General features: G+C 48.0%; 1 protein-coding gene across 1 annotated transcript in view; it reads left to right on the top strand.

Moving 5' to 3' along the window:
• The window catches only part of LOC141977880 (excitatory amino acid transporter 5-like), an 81,521-nt gene that overhangs the window by 29,527 nt on the left and 33,976 nt on the right, over positions 1-18,018 (top strand). The window contains exons 4-6 of the mRNA XM_074939643.1: positions 5,360-5,402; positions 7,947-8,169; positions 16,291-16,390. Coding sequence (XP_074795744.1) covers positions 5,360-5,402; positions 7,947-8,169; positions 16,291-16,390 — 366 coding nt within the window. The remainder of the gene's footprint in view (positions 1-5,359; positions 5,403-7,946; positions 8,170-16,290; positions 16,391-18,018) is intronic.

Below are 18,018 nucleotides of genomic sequence, written 5' to 3'. Positions count from 1 at the left end.
AGAACCAGGGGTCACCAAAGGAAATTAATAGGCAGCAGGTTAAAAACAAATAAAAGGAAGTATTCACACAACACACAGTCAACCTGTGGAACTCCTTGCCAAAGGATGTTGTGAAGGCCAAGACTATAACAGAGTTAAAAAAAGAACTAGATAAGTTCATGGAGGATAGGTCCATCAATGGCTATTAGCCAAGATGAGCAGGGATGGTGTCCCTAGCCTCTGTTTGCCAGAGGCTGGAAATGAGCAACAGGGGATGGATCACTTGATGATTACCTGTTCTGTTCATTCCCTCTGGGACACCTGGCACGGGCCACTGTCAGAAGACAGGAGACTGGGCTAGATGGACCTTTAGTCTGACCCAGTGTGGTCGTTCTTATGTTCATGGATGGAGTCATGATGAGTGCAGCTCTTGGGCACCCTGGCCACCATCTTCCTTCCACTCTCCCACTTCAGCCAGGCGGCTGCAGGCCTCTAGCAAGGGCTCTGACTGGCTTGTGTCTGGCAGCCAGGCTTTAGCAGGAGTGACCAGAGCCCAGCCAGTGACATGAAGGGAGCAGGTTACTAAGTGCTCAATGAATTCTGAAACGTAGAGAAATAGTTTGTATGCCATGTAGTTGTAGCCCAGGATATTTGAGAGACTCGGTGGGTGAGGGAATATCTTTTATTGAATCAACTTCTGGTGGTGAAAGAGACACACTTTTGAGACACACAGAGCTCTTCTTCTGGTCTGGGAAAGGAACTACATCAAAACTCACAGGAAAATGCAAGGGGGAACAGCTTGTTTAGCATAAGCAGTTAGCACATATTGTAAGGGACCATTCAAGGTACAGTGCCCCGTTAACACCTCTGCAGTCAGAGGACAAAAAGAGGGGGTGCGTGGGTTACAGATTGTTGTAATAAACAATAAGGGTGTGTCTGCACTGGCAGAGTGGCAGCGCCGGGAGTTCCAGCGCCGCTCAGAGCGCGCTGAAGGGAAGCCGCTGTGGTGTGTTCACACTGTCAGCTGCCGGCACAATAGTGTGTTCACCCTTGTGGCACTTGCAGCGGTATTCGGAGCAGTGCACTCTGGGCAGCTGTCCCACCGAGCATCTCTTCCTCTTCTGCCGCTAAGAGTTGTGAGAAGGCAGAGGGGGTCATGGGGCATCCTGGGTTCTGTCCCAGTGACACATGATGCATTGCTTCTCATCCCAGCAGTCCCTGGGCTTCCGTCCGCATTTGGTGCCATCTTTCATAGAATCATAGAATCTCAGGGTTGGAAGGGACCTCAGGAGGTCATCTAGTCCACCCCCTGCTCAAAGCGGGACCAATCCCCACTAAATCATCAATGGTTTGTGCGCTGCGTGCTCTGTCTCTTCGGGCTGCAGGAATGGATCCCAAGCTGATGCCCAGGATGCTGCTTGCTCTGACCAGCACATCATGAGTGGCAGTGGAGTTATTCCTTAAACTACAGAGGCAAGAGGAGTGCGACGTTGATCTCGCCATGCATAGTAGCTATGACACGAGATTGCTTGTGGCATTCATGGAGGTGCTGACCACCGTGGAATGCCACTTTTGGGCTCGGGAAACAAGCACTGAGTGGTGGGATCACAGTGCGATGCACGTCTGGGGTGACGAGCAGTGGCTGCAGAACTTTCGCATGAGGAAAGACATGTTCATGGGACGGTGTGAGGATCCCGCCCCAGCCCTGCGGCGCAAGGACACGAGAATGAGAGCTGCCCTGTTGCTGGAGAAGCACATGGCGATTGCACTGTGGAAGCTGGCTACTCCAGACTGCTACCGATTGGTTGCTAACCAGGTCGGAGTGGGACAGTCTACCATTGGACTCGTGTTGACTGAAGTGTGCCGGGCCATTAATCGCATCCTGCTCCAGAAGACCGTGACTGTGGGCAATGTGCGTGACACTGTGGATGGCTGTGCACAAATGGGCTTCCCTAACTGCGGAGGGGCGATCGATGGCAAGCATATTCCAATTCTGGCACCAGATCACCTGGCCAGCAAGTACATTAATTGGAAGGGGTATTTCTCTATGGTTTTCCGGGTGCTTGTAGATCACTGGGGGCATTTCACAGACATTAACGCAGGCTGGCCCGGAAAGGTGCATGACGCACGCATCTTTTGGAACACTGGCCTGTTCAGGAAGCTGCAAGCCGGGACTTTCTTCCTGGACCAGAAAATCACCGTAGGGGAAGTCAAAATGCCCATTGTGATCCTGGGAGACCCTGCTTACCCCTTAATGCCATGGCTTATGAAGCCATAAATGGGGCACCTTGACAGCAGCAAGGAGCAGTTCAACAACAAGCTAAGCAAGTGCAGAATGACTGTGGAGTGCGCTTTTGGCCTTTTAAAGGCCTGCTGGTGCTGCCGCTGTGGGAGGCTGGACCTGGCTGATGACAATAATCCTAGGCTTATAGCCACGTGCTGTACGCTTCATAATATTTGTGAAGGGAAGGGTGAAAGCTTCACTCAGGGCTGGATCGCAGAGGCTCAGCGCCTGAAGGCTGAGTTTAAACAGCCAGAGGTCAGTGCTATTAGAGGGGCACAGCATGAGGCCATAAGGATCAGGGATGCCTTGAGGCAGCAATTTGAAGCTGAAAGCCACTAATATTTGTTGCTATGCTTGGGAGCGCAATGCTCGTAATGCTAGGAGGTGATTGTGATCGGTGCAGACGATGCAATATGAAGATTTAACATCATTGTCTGTTGCTTTGCAGCTCTGTACCCCGGGCGCAGGGAGCTCGACGCCTCTCATCGGGGTGGGTTTTTTAGAGCGCTGCAACTGCGCAGTTTCTGCGCACTCAGTGGCTTGGCCATGTGCTCACCTCGGGCGTTACCGTGCTCACAGCTGCTTTACTGCGCAGAGACTTGCCAGTGTAGACAGGGCCTAAATCCAGTGTCTCTTGTCAGTCCGTGATTTTTAGTGTCTAGCAGAGTAATGAATTTAAGCTCCCAGGGGTTGGGGTGTTTTTGTCTTTTATCATTTTCCTGTGTAAGTTCATTTGAGAGTGTAGTGATTGTCTGATTTCACCCACACAGCTGTTTTGTGGGCATTTTTAGTGCACTGGACGAGGTACACGAGATGTTGTGATAGGCGTGTGTAGGATCCATAGATCTTGAAAGGTGTGTTGTGGGGGGTGTTGATCATCATAGCAGTGGAGATATGGCTGCAGGTTTTGCATCTGCTGTTCTGGCAGGGTCTGGTGCTGCTTTGAGTTGGTGGGTCCTGATCAATGGAGAGCTTACTTCTGATGCTGAGCTTGGAGAGGTTGCAGGGTGTTTGAAGGTCAGAAGTGGGGATTCAGGAAAAATTTCTTTCAGGATGGGGTCCCCATCAAATATGGGTTGTAGTTGTTTGATGATACCCTATATGGGTTCCAGACTGGGGTGGTAGGTGACAACTAGGGGTGTGGGGTCAGAAGGGGTTTTATTTCTGTGTTGAAGCAGGTTCTCTCAGGGCATTTGGGTGGCCCAGTCCATGATGCAATCTACTTCTCTGGTGGGGTGCCCTTGTTTGGCAAAGGTGGTTTCAAGCGTGTTAAGGTCTATATCCCGGACTTTCTCCTCTGAGCATATTCTGTGGTATGTGAATGCCTGACTGCAGCGAACAGATTTCTTGGTGTGTTTGGGGTGGTTACTGGACATGTGAAGGTAGGCGTGGTGATTGTGTGTTTCTTGTATATAGTTGTCTGTAGGATTCCTTTGTTGAAGCTGATTGTGGTGGCCGGGAAGTTGATGCTGGCGTGGGAGTGTCCCAGAGAGAGTTTAGTGGACGGGTGGCGGTGGTTGAAGTTGTTGTGAAAATCTGTGAGGGAGTTTAAGTCGTCTGTCCAGAGGACGGAAGTATCATTGATGTCTCAGGTAGTTCACTGGTTTCCTGGTGCATTTGTCCAGAAATTGTTCTTCAAGGTGGCCCATGAAGAGGTTGGCACATTGGGGAGCCATCCTAGTACCCAGGGTTGCTCCCATGGTCTGGACAAAGTGTTTGTTGTTGAATGTAAAATTGGGAGAGGCGGAAATGGAGGAGTTTGGTGAGGTGTTTGAGGTGGGTCTCTGAGTGTTGTCCATTGTCGTGTAGCTGTTTGAGGCAGGCAGCGATGCCATCATTGTGAGGGAAGATGGTGTACAGGGAAGTGACATCGATGGGGGCAAAGATGGTGTTCTGAGGGAGGCTGTTAATGTTGTGGAGTTTCTGGAGGAAAAGAAGGTCCCTAGGGTGTGTTCATGGGGATGAGTTTGTAGAGTTTTTCTTGAAGTTGTTTGGGGAAGGATTTGATTATGTCCTTAAATTCCTGGGTGAATTGTGGTATAGGGTCATTTTTGGGTTCTTTATAGTAGTTGGTGTCAGAGAGTTGTCAGCTGGCCTCATTTACGTAATCATTATGGTTGAGGACCCTTTTGCTGGTTCGATCACTATCTGGTGGTTGGTTTCAGAGTAACAGCCGTGTTAGTCTGTATTCGCAAAAAAAAAAAAAGGAGTACTTGTGGCACCTTAGAGACTAACCAATTTATTTGAGCATGAGGTTTCGTGAGCTACAGCTCACTTCATCGGATGCATACTGTGGAAATTGCAGAAGACATTATTATATACACAGACACCATGAAACAATACCTCCTCCTACCCCACTCTCCTGCTGGTAAGCTATTACCAGCAGGAGAGTGGGGTAGGAGGAGGTATTGTTTCATGGTGTCTGTGTATATAATAATGTCTTCTGCAATTTCCACAGTATGCATCCGATGAAGTGAGCTGTAGCTCACGAAACCTCATGCTCAAATAAATTGGTTAGTCTCTAAGGTGCCACAAGTACTCCTTTTCTTTTATCTGGTGGTTAGATTTCAGGGACTGCACAGCTGTCCTCTTGGCAGTGGAGAGAATATGGTGGATGTGATGTTAAGGATTTTGCAGTCAATTTTTTGAGAAGTTTCACAAAACTCATACCACTGCTGCCTTCCCCCTGCTGAATTTACAATGTTGAGCACATCTGTGGGCCAAATACTTCAGTCCCTACTCCTGTAAATCTCCCATCCATGTTACCTGGAGTTTTCCCTAGGTAAAGACTGCAGGATTTGGCTCAATAGCCAATGAAAACACCTAGTTAATTCTATGACAAATGGGTTCTCAGAAATACAACATTAGCCTCTGGGTTTACATAATTGGCTCAACGGCCATGTTATCACTTGATTTTTCAATCCCATTTCTGCTCCTGATTTAAACTTGGAACGGGGACAGTAGAACTGAATGAGCATGAGCCATAATGTACTTTACTCGCCTTAATTCTACGAATGTTAATCCTGCAAAGAGGTTCTCCAGTTTCTTTTCAAGCTCATGCGGCTGATTCATTCCTGTCTCATTCATCTCTTACAGAAATATGTTTCCTTCTAACCTGATTGAGGCTTCATTCCAGCAGGTGAGTTCCCTTGATTCTGAGCTCCTAAGTCACCTCTAGGCTCCTGAGAACAATGAGAACAGCCTCATGGGGATGGGTCACATGGGCAACCCTGTGGGCTTGGGTGGCTCTCTCAATATCAGTGATTAGCACCTTTTGCCGTAGGAGCCTGGCCGGGAAGAAGCATCCCCCCTTCCACACTCTCCCACAATGACTGTGGCTCGTCACAAGGGTGGATCCCGTCTCGTGGCGCATGATTGGAAGCTTCAACCCAGCCGTGTGTGCTGGGGCTGCACATGTGCCCTGGCCAGGCTTTGAGCCCTCCTGGCTGGGAGGCTGCACAGTTGGTGGGTGGGGGTTTCCTCGCTGGTGATATGTCCCATCCTCCCCAGACTCAGCCTCCGTACACATGGGGAGTTAAAAATGAAAAGGGTCTTCTGCTCTCCACTAGAACGAGCCACTCCCCGTTCTCATTGCCTAGGGCCAGATTTCCCAAAGACCCGCAGGGCTCAACTCCTTTGGAAATCTGGCCATTAATGCTGCTCTAAACTGAGCCGTTCGCTTTATCTCTGGCCCAAGCTCCTGTTGGTACCAGATGGCAGAGCCTGCAGGGAAAGGGCGAACAGCAGAGCTTCTGCCTCCTGTCCAGAAGCGCCATCCCCACCCCGAGGGGCATGTTGGGGTACGGGTGGGGAATCACCAGGAGGTAGAGGGGCAGGAAGGGTAGAGAGCTGGGAGGAGGGCGAAAAATGAAGAGTGAGGAACCAGAAAGGGAGAATGGATGGGGACTGGAGCGGGGAGAATGAGCCTCTCTGTGGGTGCGGGGAGGGGGGAGGCGGCCTAAGGGAAGGAGGCTGCATGTGTGATGGGGACGGGGAGGAGAGGCAGACTGGCACGTGTGAATTTTGCAGGGTGGAGGCTGTGTCACAAGGACCGTGTGGATTGGGTAGAGGGAGCCTGTGGCAGGTACCAGCCTATTCCAGGCGAACGTGCACTTGTGGTTGGTAGTTGCTGGGTTTTCCTAAGGAGGCAGTAATTGCAGGGTGAAGGGAAAAGCGTGATTTGGCGGGGGGTGAGGCAGAAGAAAGCATGTGAGAGACGGTGAAGGTGGGGAGAGCCCAGGGCGGTTGGAATGTGGAACACGAGAGGGGGAGACATCTGAAGAGGAAGAGAGAAGGAAAAGAGAAGAACTGTTCCACAACGGAGAAAAGTGGGATAGAGCAAGAAATAGACTGAAAAAGTCAGGAGGAAAGATCATAAGGTCAATGAGCAAGGAAAGGAAAAAAGAGAGTGAAGCAAAAAGGCAAGAGAGAGAAATGCGAGGGAGACATAGGGAACGCCGTCCTGGTGACTGCAAAGCAAGGCCGACCCCTCCTAGCTGGGGGCAGTTGTCACCACAGCACGAGTTGTTCATCTGAGCTGCCCCCTGCCCCCGTGCAGAGCTGGCTTGAGCCTTAGGGGATGCACCCCACACGCAGGACTGACCTGGGCCCTGGTGTCACTGCTTGAGCAAGCCCCTCTGGCAGGACTGTCCCTCGCTATTTTGGTGCCTTACGTAGCCCCCCCCCCACAGGGGGGCTGTGTGGGGCCCTGCCCCAGGCCTCCGCGGTGTGGGGGAGGAGGGGCTGGCCACTTCCTGCGGGAAGTGGAGTGACCTGGCCCCAGCCTGCTCCGCTCCCCTGGCTCCCAGGCTTTGGGGGAGGGGGGAACCGCCCCCCAGCACTCGCCGGCGGCACTGCTGGGAGCCAGGGGCGCAGAGCAGGCTGGGGCCGGGTGGCTCTATTTACTCCTGCCAGTGAGGACAGGCAGGACTGCTTCTGGAGTCCTCAGGGGAGTGGGGGCGGGGCGGGGGCAGAGCAGGGGTGGGAAGAGGCAGGGGTGGGGGCCATGGGCAAGAGCCGGGGCAGGGGCTGGAGCAGCAGACAGCTGTGCAGGGCACCAGGAAATGTGGTGCCCCAAATTTCCTGGTGCCCTATGCAGCTGCGTACTTTGTGTATGGGTAGGGATGGCCCTGCCCTCCGGGTGAGGCTGGTACTGCCGCTCACTCCCCCCGAACATTCCTCCATGCCCCAGGAGGGGGCAAGCCCCATTTTTTTGCAAAACTGGGCATTTGTCCCATTTGCTTTTGCTGACGCTCAGTTGACAAGAGCAAATGGGACAAATGCCCAGTTTTGCACACACACAAAAATCGGGACACCAGGGACAGGGCTTAAAATGGACTGTCCCAGCCAAAACAGGACATACGTCACCCTGTCTATCATGCAGGTAAGTGACCTGTGCATGTACCTTCAAGTGCATCCTGTACACTGCATACAGGGATGCTTGGGCTGTGATCTGAAGGGAACAAAAACACTTTCCCATCCTGGTTTCTTGCTCAGGTCACAGCTCATCTCTTTTATTTTCAGAGGTAGTTCAAGCTGATCTTTGTATCACTCTCCCTCATGCAGAACAAGCTCCCCCCTTGCAGTTTTTGGGCTTGAACTGGCACCAGTCACTGGTAGTGGCGCACAATCCAGTCCTTTGCGAGTAGGCCATTATCTTTTAATTTCTTCGGTTTTGTTGCAGTATCGAACAGTTCTCGTCCCAGTGGTAAAATCTTCAGGCTTTCCAAAGATCCCAGGGAAACCTCTCAGCTTCATTTACTTTGCACCTGACGATGAAAATCCCGAAATTCAAAGGCCTGTGCTTCTTGAGATCACCCCCTCTCCGGAAATGACCTACCGGACCCTGCCTGGGGCCAGCAGTGAAATGAATGTCTTGGGGATTGTTATCTTCTCTGCTACAATAGGTACTTGCCAAATACAGAGTCAGATTTCATGCTACCCACTGATCAAGCGTTATTTGGAGGCTTTTAATTATGGAGGCATCATAGCAGCTCCATAGTTAAGGTTGCGTTGATTTAAACCTCTGTGTTCATACTTAACAAGGCAGGGTTTCTTCTCCGTGTATTCCCAGTACAAGATGCATTTTGTGAGAATTTACAAGTAATTCTATTAATATGGGTAATAATTATTGAAAATAGGCTCTTTATTAAGTGTTTTAAATAATTTTGCAAAAAGAAAAGGAGTACTTGAAAAGAAAAGCACCTTAGAGATTAACACATTTATCTGAACATAAGCTTTCGTGAGCTACAGCTCACTTCATCAGATGTTGCATCCCATGAAGTGAGCTGTAGCTCAGAAAAGCTTATGCTCAAATAAATTTGTTAGTTTCTAAGGGGCCACAAGTACTCCTTTTCTTTTTGCGGATACAGACTAACACGGCTGCTACTCTGAAACCTTAAATAATGTTGTAACATTTTGGGGCTCTTCTAGATAACACAGCTTGTCACTAATCATCCAAACTTTTCATATAGTTAAAACTAATTAAAAAGGGGTGACAGGCTACATTTGGAAAAGTTAGGTCATAAGTAACCACAGTTATCAGAAATCATTACAGGTTACTTATAATGCTCTGGAATTTACACAGCACTGTGTAAACTGTTCAGTGCAGGGAGTGTTTCTATTCTGTGTTTGCAAAAAGAAAAGGAGGACTTGTGGCACCTTAGAGACTAACCAATTTATTTGAGCATAAGCTTTCGTGAGCTACAGCTCACTTCATCGGATTCATTCAGTGGAAAATACAGTGGGGAGATTTATATACATAGAGAACATGAAACAATGGGTGTTACCATGCACACTGTAACCAGAGTGATCACTTAAGGTGAGCGATTACCAGCAGGAGAGCGGTGGGGGGGAAACTTTTGTAGTGATAATCAAGGTGGGCCATTTCCAGCAGTTGACAAGAACGTCTGAGGAACAGACGTTACAGTGTGTATGGTAACACCCATTGTTTCATGGTCTGTGTGTATATAAATCTCCCCACTGTATTTTCCACTGAATGCATCCGATGAAGTGAGCTGTAGCTCACGAAAGCTCATGCTCAAATAAATTGGTTAGTCTCTAAGGTGCCACAAGTCCTCCTTTTCTTTTTGCGAATACAGACTAACACAGCTGCTACTCTGTATTCTGTGTTTGTAACCTAACAGAACCAAGCCATCGTAGAACAGCAAATGAGGGAAGGGAAATTGAGGCTAGATGATGGGTGAACAAAAAAGGAAAGATTCTGGATTTTAAGTTGGGGAGGTGAGGAAGGAAAGATGAGTTGCTGGCAGCAAGAAATTGGAGATTGTTCCAAGCACTGGGACGACATGGTCGAAGATGAAGCTGAAAATGAAAAGCAGATGAGTGGAGGAGTAAGGAGAGAACAGAACAGGAGGGCATGAGATCAGAGATGTAAGTCAGGGGCAAGACTAGGTAAGGCTCTGAAGGGGAGGGAACTTGATGTGGTAAGGCAATGGTTCTCAACCCCTTCAGACCACGGCATCCCTTTCAGGAGGCTGATTTGTCTTGTGTACCCCAAGTTTCATCTCACTTAAAAACTACTTGCTTACAAAATCACACGTAAAAATACAAAAGTGTCACAGCCACACTGTTAATGAAAAAGTGCTAGCTTCCTTGTTTTTACCATATAATTATAAAATAAATCAATTGGAATATAAATATTGGGTGCTTGCATTTCAGTGTGTAGCATACAAAGTAGTATAAACTAGTCACTGTATGAAATTTTAGTTTCTACTGACATCGCTAGGGTTTTTTACATCGCCTGTTGTAAAACTAGGCAAATCTCTAGATGAGTTGATTACCCCTGGAAGAGCTCTGCACACCCGCAGGGGTACATGTACCCCTGTTTGAGAACTACTGTGGTAAGGTGCACAAAGCCAATTAAGAGACTTAAAGGGATGGAGGTGATGTGTCAGCACAGTGGGAGAGAAAGGTGACTGATGGACAGGGATGTTTTGAATAGACTGAAGGAAGAGAGGTGAGAAGAGAAGGTAGCAGTGATCCGGGTGAGATCATGGACCAGGGGAAGCGGGGGGATAGAGGAAATGGTGTATCTGGTTATAATAAAGGGGAAGAACTGACAGGATGTGGCCTAGAGACTGCATATGGGGGTGAAGGCAGGAGCAGTAGACAAAAGAGATGAAGATTACACCAAGACCATGAAACTGGGAGGGGGAAGGAGGGAGGAATTGTCTTTAGTAGTAGAGAAGGGAGGTAGCAGAGTGGGACCGGCAGGAAGGAAGGTCAGTTCAGTGTTGGAATGGAATGATTGTGATGTGGCAACTGGACCTCTGAAAGGAGATGGCAGATGGCAGACTAGATACAGAGGCAGGTGCTCCACACAGACATTCCTTCAAGATTTGAGGAGACGTCCATCGTGGACTCAGTTCTCCCCAGGGTCAGCAGCATTTGCTCACTGTGTGTTTTTTTTATTGTAATTCCTTGTCTTCAGATACTGAGTGAAGCCTTCTGCAAGCAGGTGGGATTTGCCGCGTAACCTGAACATGCACTGGCTTCAGGTAGTTTCCCCCTTTGGTTCTTCAGGTAGCACCTTCAATGGACACTGCCTTGCCTCTGGCTGTCCAGAGCTTCAGCCTGGGGGTTGCTGTTTCTATGCATCTGATGAAGTGAGCTGTAGCTCACGAAAGCTCATGCTCAAATAAACTGGTTAGTCTCTAAGGTGCCACAAGTCCTCCTTTTCTTTTTTCTTTTTACGAATACAGACTAACACGGCTGTTACTCTGAAACCTAACATTAAACTTGAAGATTATGAACAGAATTCTAATGACGCTCATTTGGGCCAGTATCTCAGCCCATCCCATGCCATTCTGAAGTCATCACAGGCTCCTAGAACAGGACAGCGGTTGCTATTTTCTAGCTGGCCATATGAGGGAATTCTCTCTGTGGTTCCAACATACACGGCACAGACATTCTCCCGGGGAGTGACTGACAGAAAGGGATCTAACTGCTCTCTCTCTAGGGCTAGACAGACAGTAGCCTAGGGGTTCTCAAACTAGGGGTCATGGCCCCTCGGGGTCACAAGGTGGGTGCATGGGGGTCATGAGCTGCCAGCTCTGTGAGGCTGACAGCCCCAAGCCCCCATTAAATTAAATCAACCCCCCTCATTTTTAATTTATGAGAGGGGTCACACTCAGAGGCTTGCTGTGTGGAAGGGGTCACCAATACAAAACGTTTGAAAACCACTGAACTAGCCTTTACCTGGCACATGAGGGCAGCTAACCCAGTGCACACCCCTCCCCCATGAGCAAGTGGCAGAGAGGAGGTGAAGATGGAGGAACCTTGGCTCCACAGCTCCCACCTCCAGCTAGAGCTGCTGGCTGGGTACCTGGGAAGGAAGAGTAACTTCCTCCCTCCCGCCAGCACAGCAGGGGAATAGCTAACTCCCCTGTCCTCCCCTCTCCAAGCAAGGGGACAACAGAAAGTGCCACTGTTACATGCCAACCCTTACTCTGGGCTGAGTGGAAGGATCTCAGTTAAGCCCATACCGACTATAATTTCCTACTCCTCTGTGGCTTATCTAGGGGTTCTCTGGAGTTTCACGTCAATGGCTCAGTGTAACTTATGAATTAAAGCAACTATAATAAATATTTAGATCCTCCTGGACCATCTTTCAAAGGGTAGGTTGAATAGATGCTCAACACACAGCAGTCCTACCCCTTGCCCTCCCTTACTCCCAGTGTGGTGCCCATGGAGGGGAAGGGGGATGAGTCGATGAGTCTTTACTATGTCCTGATGGAGAAGACCAAGGAATACACCTCTGCCAGTGTAGGGCTACCCTTTCTGGTGTACTAGGGTGCTTCTGCATTCCTTCTACCTGCGAGGGGTGTAGACAGTACCGATGGCCCAGCTGCTACATGTGTTGCTATGGATTTGGTGGCCAAAGGTCTAGTTAGCACTCCTGGTGTCATATGAGCCAGCAAGTGTGACTGCAGTACTAGGCCCACAGACACGTCACTCTGTGATCAACAGGCCACGGATGCCAAGGAGGACGGTATCGATGGGCTGGGTACCCAGAAAGCCAGAGGAAAGGTGCTCACTGGATTTAGCTGGTACCACAGGCACTCTGTTCATACTAGTATCAGGGCACCAAAGGGATCTTAGATCATTAGCTGCCCCTCAGCTGCAGAGCTTGAGACGAGTCTCTTGTGTGATTCTGAAGGCCCTGGAGAAGGAGACCTCTCTCTCTCATCTCTGGAGTGATGCTCATTGCTACCCCTTCTTGAGACAATTGGCACATGGATCAAACTTGATACCTGGGGTCTTTTGGGTGTCTCAGGGTTGGTGGTCAGGGTGGAATCTTAATGGGGTGCTAGCTGAGAGGGACTGGATGGAGGCCTGAGCCTTAGATATATCGTTCTTCATCATGTGGGAGAAGCCTTCACGGAGCACTCCAGAAAAACAACTTTAGGCAGGCACCCCAAGCCTGCTGTGTCGCTTGGAAAAGAGCAGCACAGGGAGCAACAGCCAGGGATATGCCCTTTGCCAAAACAAGAAAAGCATTTAAGCGCGCCCATCATTGAGTGGCATAGAAGCATCAAAGGAGGGGCATGTCTTAAACCTGTGGATGTAGCTTCTGCTGTAACAGCTCAACTCCAAGGGGGCTCCAAGCCATCTAGCTACCTAGGAAATTTTTTAAAAAACGTTGGTAAAGCCAATGGGTAAATGAAAAGGGCTGACTACCTAATAACTGCACTAACCAGTCACCAGCAACTAACTGCAGTAGGATCACTGAGAAGCAGGCTGGCACTGAAGGCATTCTGTCTCACATATAGGCGGTAAGAAGAAACTGAAAGTCAGATGGCCTTACTCTGTGTGGGGATGGAGGGACACAAGGACACCAAGGGTGCAGGGTGGCCCTAGCAGACACTTTTGCTTCCCAGTAAATTTGACCTCACATGCCATGGGAACCATGTTGGCAGATACTCGAAGAACTACTTTTATTTTGTTAAAAGCTAGGAAATTGAGAGTTACGGCTCCCCAGCAGTCTTGACTCCTGAGTGTGACCAGCACAGTAGGATTTGTCATTATGGAATCAAACAAGAATAGGCAATGTCACATGCTATTAGGTAAATACAGTACTATAGTAGAAATAAGTTGCAATCCCCCTCATTCAAGAGGAGGGATAGTTTAGCCTGTTGCATTATGGGCTGTATTAATCTCACAAAACTAACTTTTGGAGGGTCAGTGCCACAGGAAACGGATTATTCTGTTACTACCAAATAGGAGCAGGAAAAATAGTCCACCTGCCTCTAGAAGTTACTGCTTGGTGGTGGGGAAGTAGGCCTACCAACTCCCTGCCCAAAAGAAGGGGCCAGATCAGACTTCTCTGTAACTTGAAGTCTTTGAACTGTGCTTTGAGGACTTCAGTAACTCAGCCAGATGTTAGGGGTCTATCACAGGAGTGGGTGAGTGAGGTTCTGTGGCCTGCAATGTGCAGGAGGTCAGACTAGATGATCACGATGATCCCTTCTGACCTTAAAGTCTATGAGTCTATCATAACCCCAGGTTGTTAGGGAAAGATAACGTGACTTCAGGGAGGGTGGGGTCAGGATATGGGGCTAAATAAGTTCAGATAAATTTTACAGAGGTCCGAAGCTTGTTATATCCCTCTTCCCTGCCCAGTGTTTGACTTTCTACTTTGGGTTTGTCTTCACTGCAGTAGCAGCTCAAGGTATAAGTCAAATGTTGTTCCTAAACTGACTCCCAGAAGTTTGTAGGGGAATAACACTTCAGTGCTGCTGATGCTGGAGCAAATAATGCAGTGCGGATGCAGCTGCTCTGTGCTGCTGATCCAATCACTCTGTGCAGCTTGATTGTTATTTTGCAGTGTGTCCACTCTCCCTCAAGCGAGGCTAACTGGAGCGGTGGTAACTCGAGTATAGATAACTCGAGCTAACTTTGCAGTAAAGACATAGCCTTGGATTGCCAGCTCCTTGATGTAAGGAACTGTCCTTGACTCTGTGTTTGTGCAGTATTTAGCACACTGGGGCCCTGTTCTTGACTGGTCCCTAGGTCCTACTGTAATAAACATGAATAATAAATAATAATAATAATATAAATTGCAAGGATGTTTATCTCGAATAGAAATTTGCTCTTTTGGGAGTCTGTCAATTGACCCTATATTGCAGCCACCAGCGACTGAAGGTCTTTGCATGTTGAAAGAACAAGTTAAGAATTACTTAGCTTCAAGTCACCAGGCTGTGATGAAATACATCCTAGAATACTCAAGGAGCTGACTGAGATAGCTGAGCCATTAGCAATTATCTTTGAAAAGTCATGGAAGACAGGAGAGATTCCAGAAGACTGGAAAAGGGCAAATCTCGTGCCCATCTATAAAATGGGAAATAAGGACAACCCAGGGAACTACAGAACAGTCAGCTTAACTTCTGTACCCAGAAAGATAATGGAGCAAATAATTAAGAATCAATTTGCAAAATCTAGAAGATAATAAGGTGATAAATAACAGTCAGCACAGGGGTGAAAGTAACTTAAAGGACTTACCAGTACGCCGGAGTCCTGAGTGGGGGCATGGCCTCAACCGGAAGAGGCGTGGCCTTTAAATCTCTGGGCCCTTTAAATCACCGACAGAGCCTGCCGCTGCTAGCCTGGGGCTCCGGCAGCAGGCTTGGGTGGTGCTTTAAAGGGCCTGGGGCTCCCCGCAGCAGCCCGAGCCCCTGGCCCTTTAAATCACCACCAGAGCCCCACTGCAGGAGCCCTGGAGTAGCGGCGGCAGGGCTCTGGCGGTGATTTAAAGGGCCTGGGGCTCCCCACAGTGGCTCGAGCCCCGGGCCCTTTAAATCACCACCGGGGAAGCCGGTCCAGTGTGGCACGGTGTACTGTACCGTACCAGCTTACTTTCACCTCAAGAACAAATCCTGTCAAACCAACCTGATAGCTTTCTTTGACAGGGTAACAAGCCTAGTGGATATGGGGGAAGTGGTAGACGTGGTATATCCTGACTTTAGTAAAGCTTTTTATACTGTCTTGCATGAGCTTCTCTTAAACAAACCAGGGAAATGCAACCTAGATGGAGCTACTATAAGATGGGAGCATAACTGGTTGGAAAACCGTTCCCAGAGAGTAGTTATTAGTGGTTCACAGTCATGCTGGAAGGACATAATGAGTGGGGTCCCACAGGGATCAGTTCTGGGTCCGATTCTGTTCAATATCTTCATCAATGATTTAGATAATGGAATAGAGCGTACACTCATAAAGTTTGTGAATGATACCAACTGGGAGGGGTTGCAAGTGCTTTGGAGGGTATGATTATAATTCAAAAAGATCTGGACAAACTGGAGAAATGGTCTGAAGTAAATAGGATGAAATTCAATACGGACAAATGCAAAGTACTCCACTTAGGAAGGAACAATCAGTTGCACACATACAAAATGGGGAATGACTGCCTAGGAAGGAGTACTGTGGAAAGGGATCTGGGGGTCATAGTGAATCACAAACTAAATATGAGTCAACTGTGTAACGCTGTTGCAAAAAAAGGAAACATCATTCTGGGATGTATTAGCAGGAGTGTTGTAAGCAAGACACAAGAAGTAATTCTTCCGCTACACTCTGTGCTGATTAGACCTCAACTGGAGTATTGTGTCCAGGTCTGGATGCCACATTTCAGGAAGGATGTGGACAAATTGGAGAAAGTCCAGAGAAGAGCAACCAAAATGATTAAATGTCTAGAAAACATGACCTATGAGGGAAGATTGAAAAAACTGGGTTGTTTAGTCTGGAAAAGAGAAGACTGAGCGGGGACATCAGTTTACAAGTACATAAAAGGTTGTTACAAGGAGGAGGGAGAAAAATTGTTGTTCTTAACTTCTGAGGATAGGACAAGAAACAATGGACTTAAATTGCAGCAACGGAGGTTTAGATTGGATATTAGTCCTGCCATAATTGCAGGGGACTGGACTAGACGACCTCTCGATGTCCCTTCCAATCCTCTGATTCTATGTTCCATATCAATGCTGTTTAGTAACTCAAGTTAACATGTCTGGTTGCAGGCCTCCTTCTAGGGAAAATGGGTGAGCGTGGAACTCCTTTAGTCAACGTGTGCCAGTGTCTGAATGAAGCAGTTATGAAGATTGTCTCAATGGCGGTTTGGTAAGTAAATAATTCTGATTGACTTGATTTGGGTATTTTCATATCTCCCAGTTAAGCCCAGTTGCAGTTAAATTGCTACAAAAAAGAAAAAAAGTTCAGGAACTGTAAGTTCAGGATGTTAAAATATTCCCTCTTCTGCAGTCAACATAAAAGCAAAACACTTGGAAAGTCTCATCAAATGGACCTATTCATACCCTTACATCTGAGAGTTAATCGTTCTCATTTTATAATCATTCTGATTTCTGTTGGGGGTGCAATGGCAGTTCATGTCGTCATACCTGAGCCAGCTTTAATCTAGGTCACTTGAGTGCTGGTAGCAGGCGTTTGCTTCAATGTGGGCTGTACAAGCCACCCTGAATCCTGGGTAAGTACTCAGGGGGCTAGTCCACATGCTGCCATAACTTCCCTGCTATGAGTATGCGAGTTAGCTAGGTCAAAGCAATCACAGCCTGTGACAAGAGTATAGACATGGCCTAGGTTACTGGTTTGCATTAACTGTGGTTAGAAAACTCTCAGATGAAACCTTGATGTGGGCTCTTGCACTAGAATTCAGCAAACCAGAGTGTCTACCCTGTGTGCTGAATGAGACAGGGGTTGGGGGGGGGAGGGGAAGTAGTATGCAAGCATGTAATCAAAGAGTGCTTGATAGTGCATATGCTCAAAGGGGGCCAAATTAAAGTTGCATAGGCAACCTTAATTCTGATATTACCTTAACTTTTGAGTGCTTGACTTTGGCTATGTCTGTACTACCCCAGTAAGTAGACTTACGCTATGCAACTCCAGCTATGTTCCCATAGCTGGAGTTGACATATCTTAGGTCGAGTTACCACAAGGTTTACACTGCGGGGGCTTGACAGAAGAAACTCTCCTCTTGTCTTACCTTACTCTTCTCGTTGGGGATAGAGTACAGGGGTTGACTGGAGAGCGATCTGCTGTTGATTTGGTGGGTCTTTGGACCCACTAAATCGACCACCGGTGGATCGATCTCAGAGTGTCCATCCTGGCTGTAGTGTAGATGTAGCCTCCATAATCTTAATGGTCTTTGAACATAGGGGTTTGGGTGTTTATGTTATATAGATATACAGCTTTGTAAACTCTCTCTTGAGCACTGGACTTGTTTTAGAACAACTGTATTGGGCAGATATATGCTTTCTAAAGCATGCAGGTGCTGACATGCAGTGTTTAAAATGCTGTGAAACTTCATAAATATATGAAAGGACATTGAATAACTAATTAATTCTCCCTATTCCAAAGCCCCAAACTAGCCTGCACAAGCTGTAGCATTTGACACTCATCATTTTTGGAATAAGAAAAGGAGGACTTGTGGCACCTTAGAGACTAACAAATTTATTTGAGCATAAGCTTTCGTGAGCTACAGCTCACTTCATCGGATGCATTCAGTGGAAAATACAGTGGGGAGATTTATATACACAGAGAACATGAAACAATGGGTGTTACCCTACACACTGTAACCAGAGTGATCAGGTAAGGTGAGCTACTACCAGCAGGAAAGCGGGCGGGGGGAAGGAGGGGGAACCTTTTGTAAGGATAATCAAGGTGGGCCATTTCCAGCAGTTGACAAGAACGTCTGAAGAACGGGGGGAGAGGGGGAATAGTTTTACTTTGTG

The sequence above is a fragment of the Natator depressus genome, chromosome 25 (genome assembly GCF_965152275.1).
Source record: "Natator depressus isolate rNatDep1 chromosome 25, rNatDep2.hap1, whole genome shotgun sequence".
Classification (NCBI taxonomy): Eukaryota; Metazoa; Chordata; order Testudines; family Cheloniidae; genus Natator; species Natator depressus.
The sequence above is the reverse complement of the archived record's forward strand: the minus strand, read 5'-3'. Positions and strand labels throughout refer to the sequence as shown.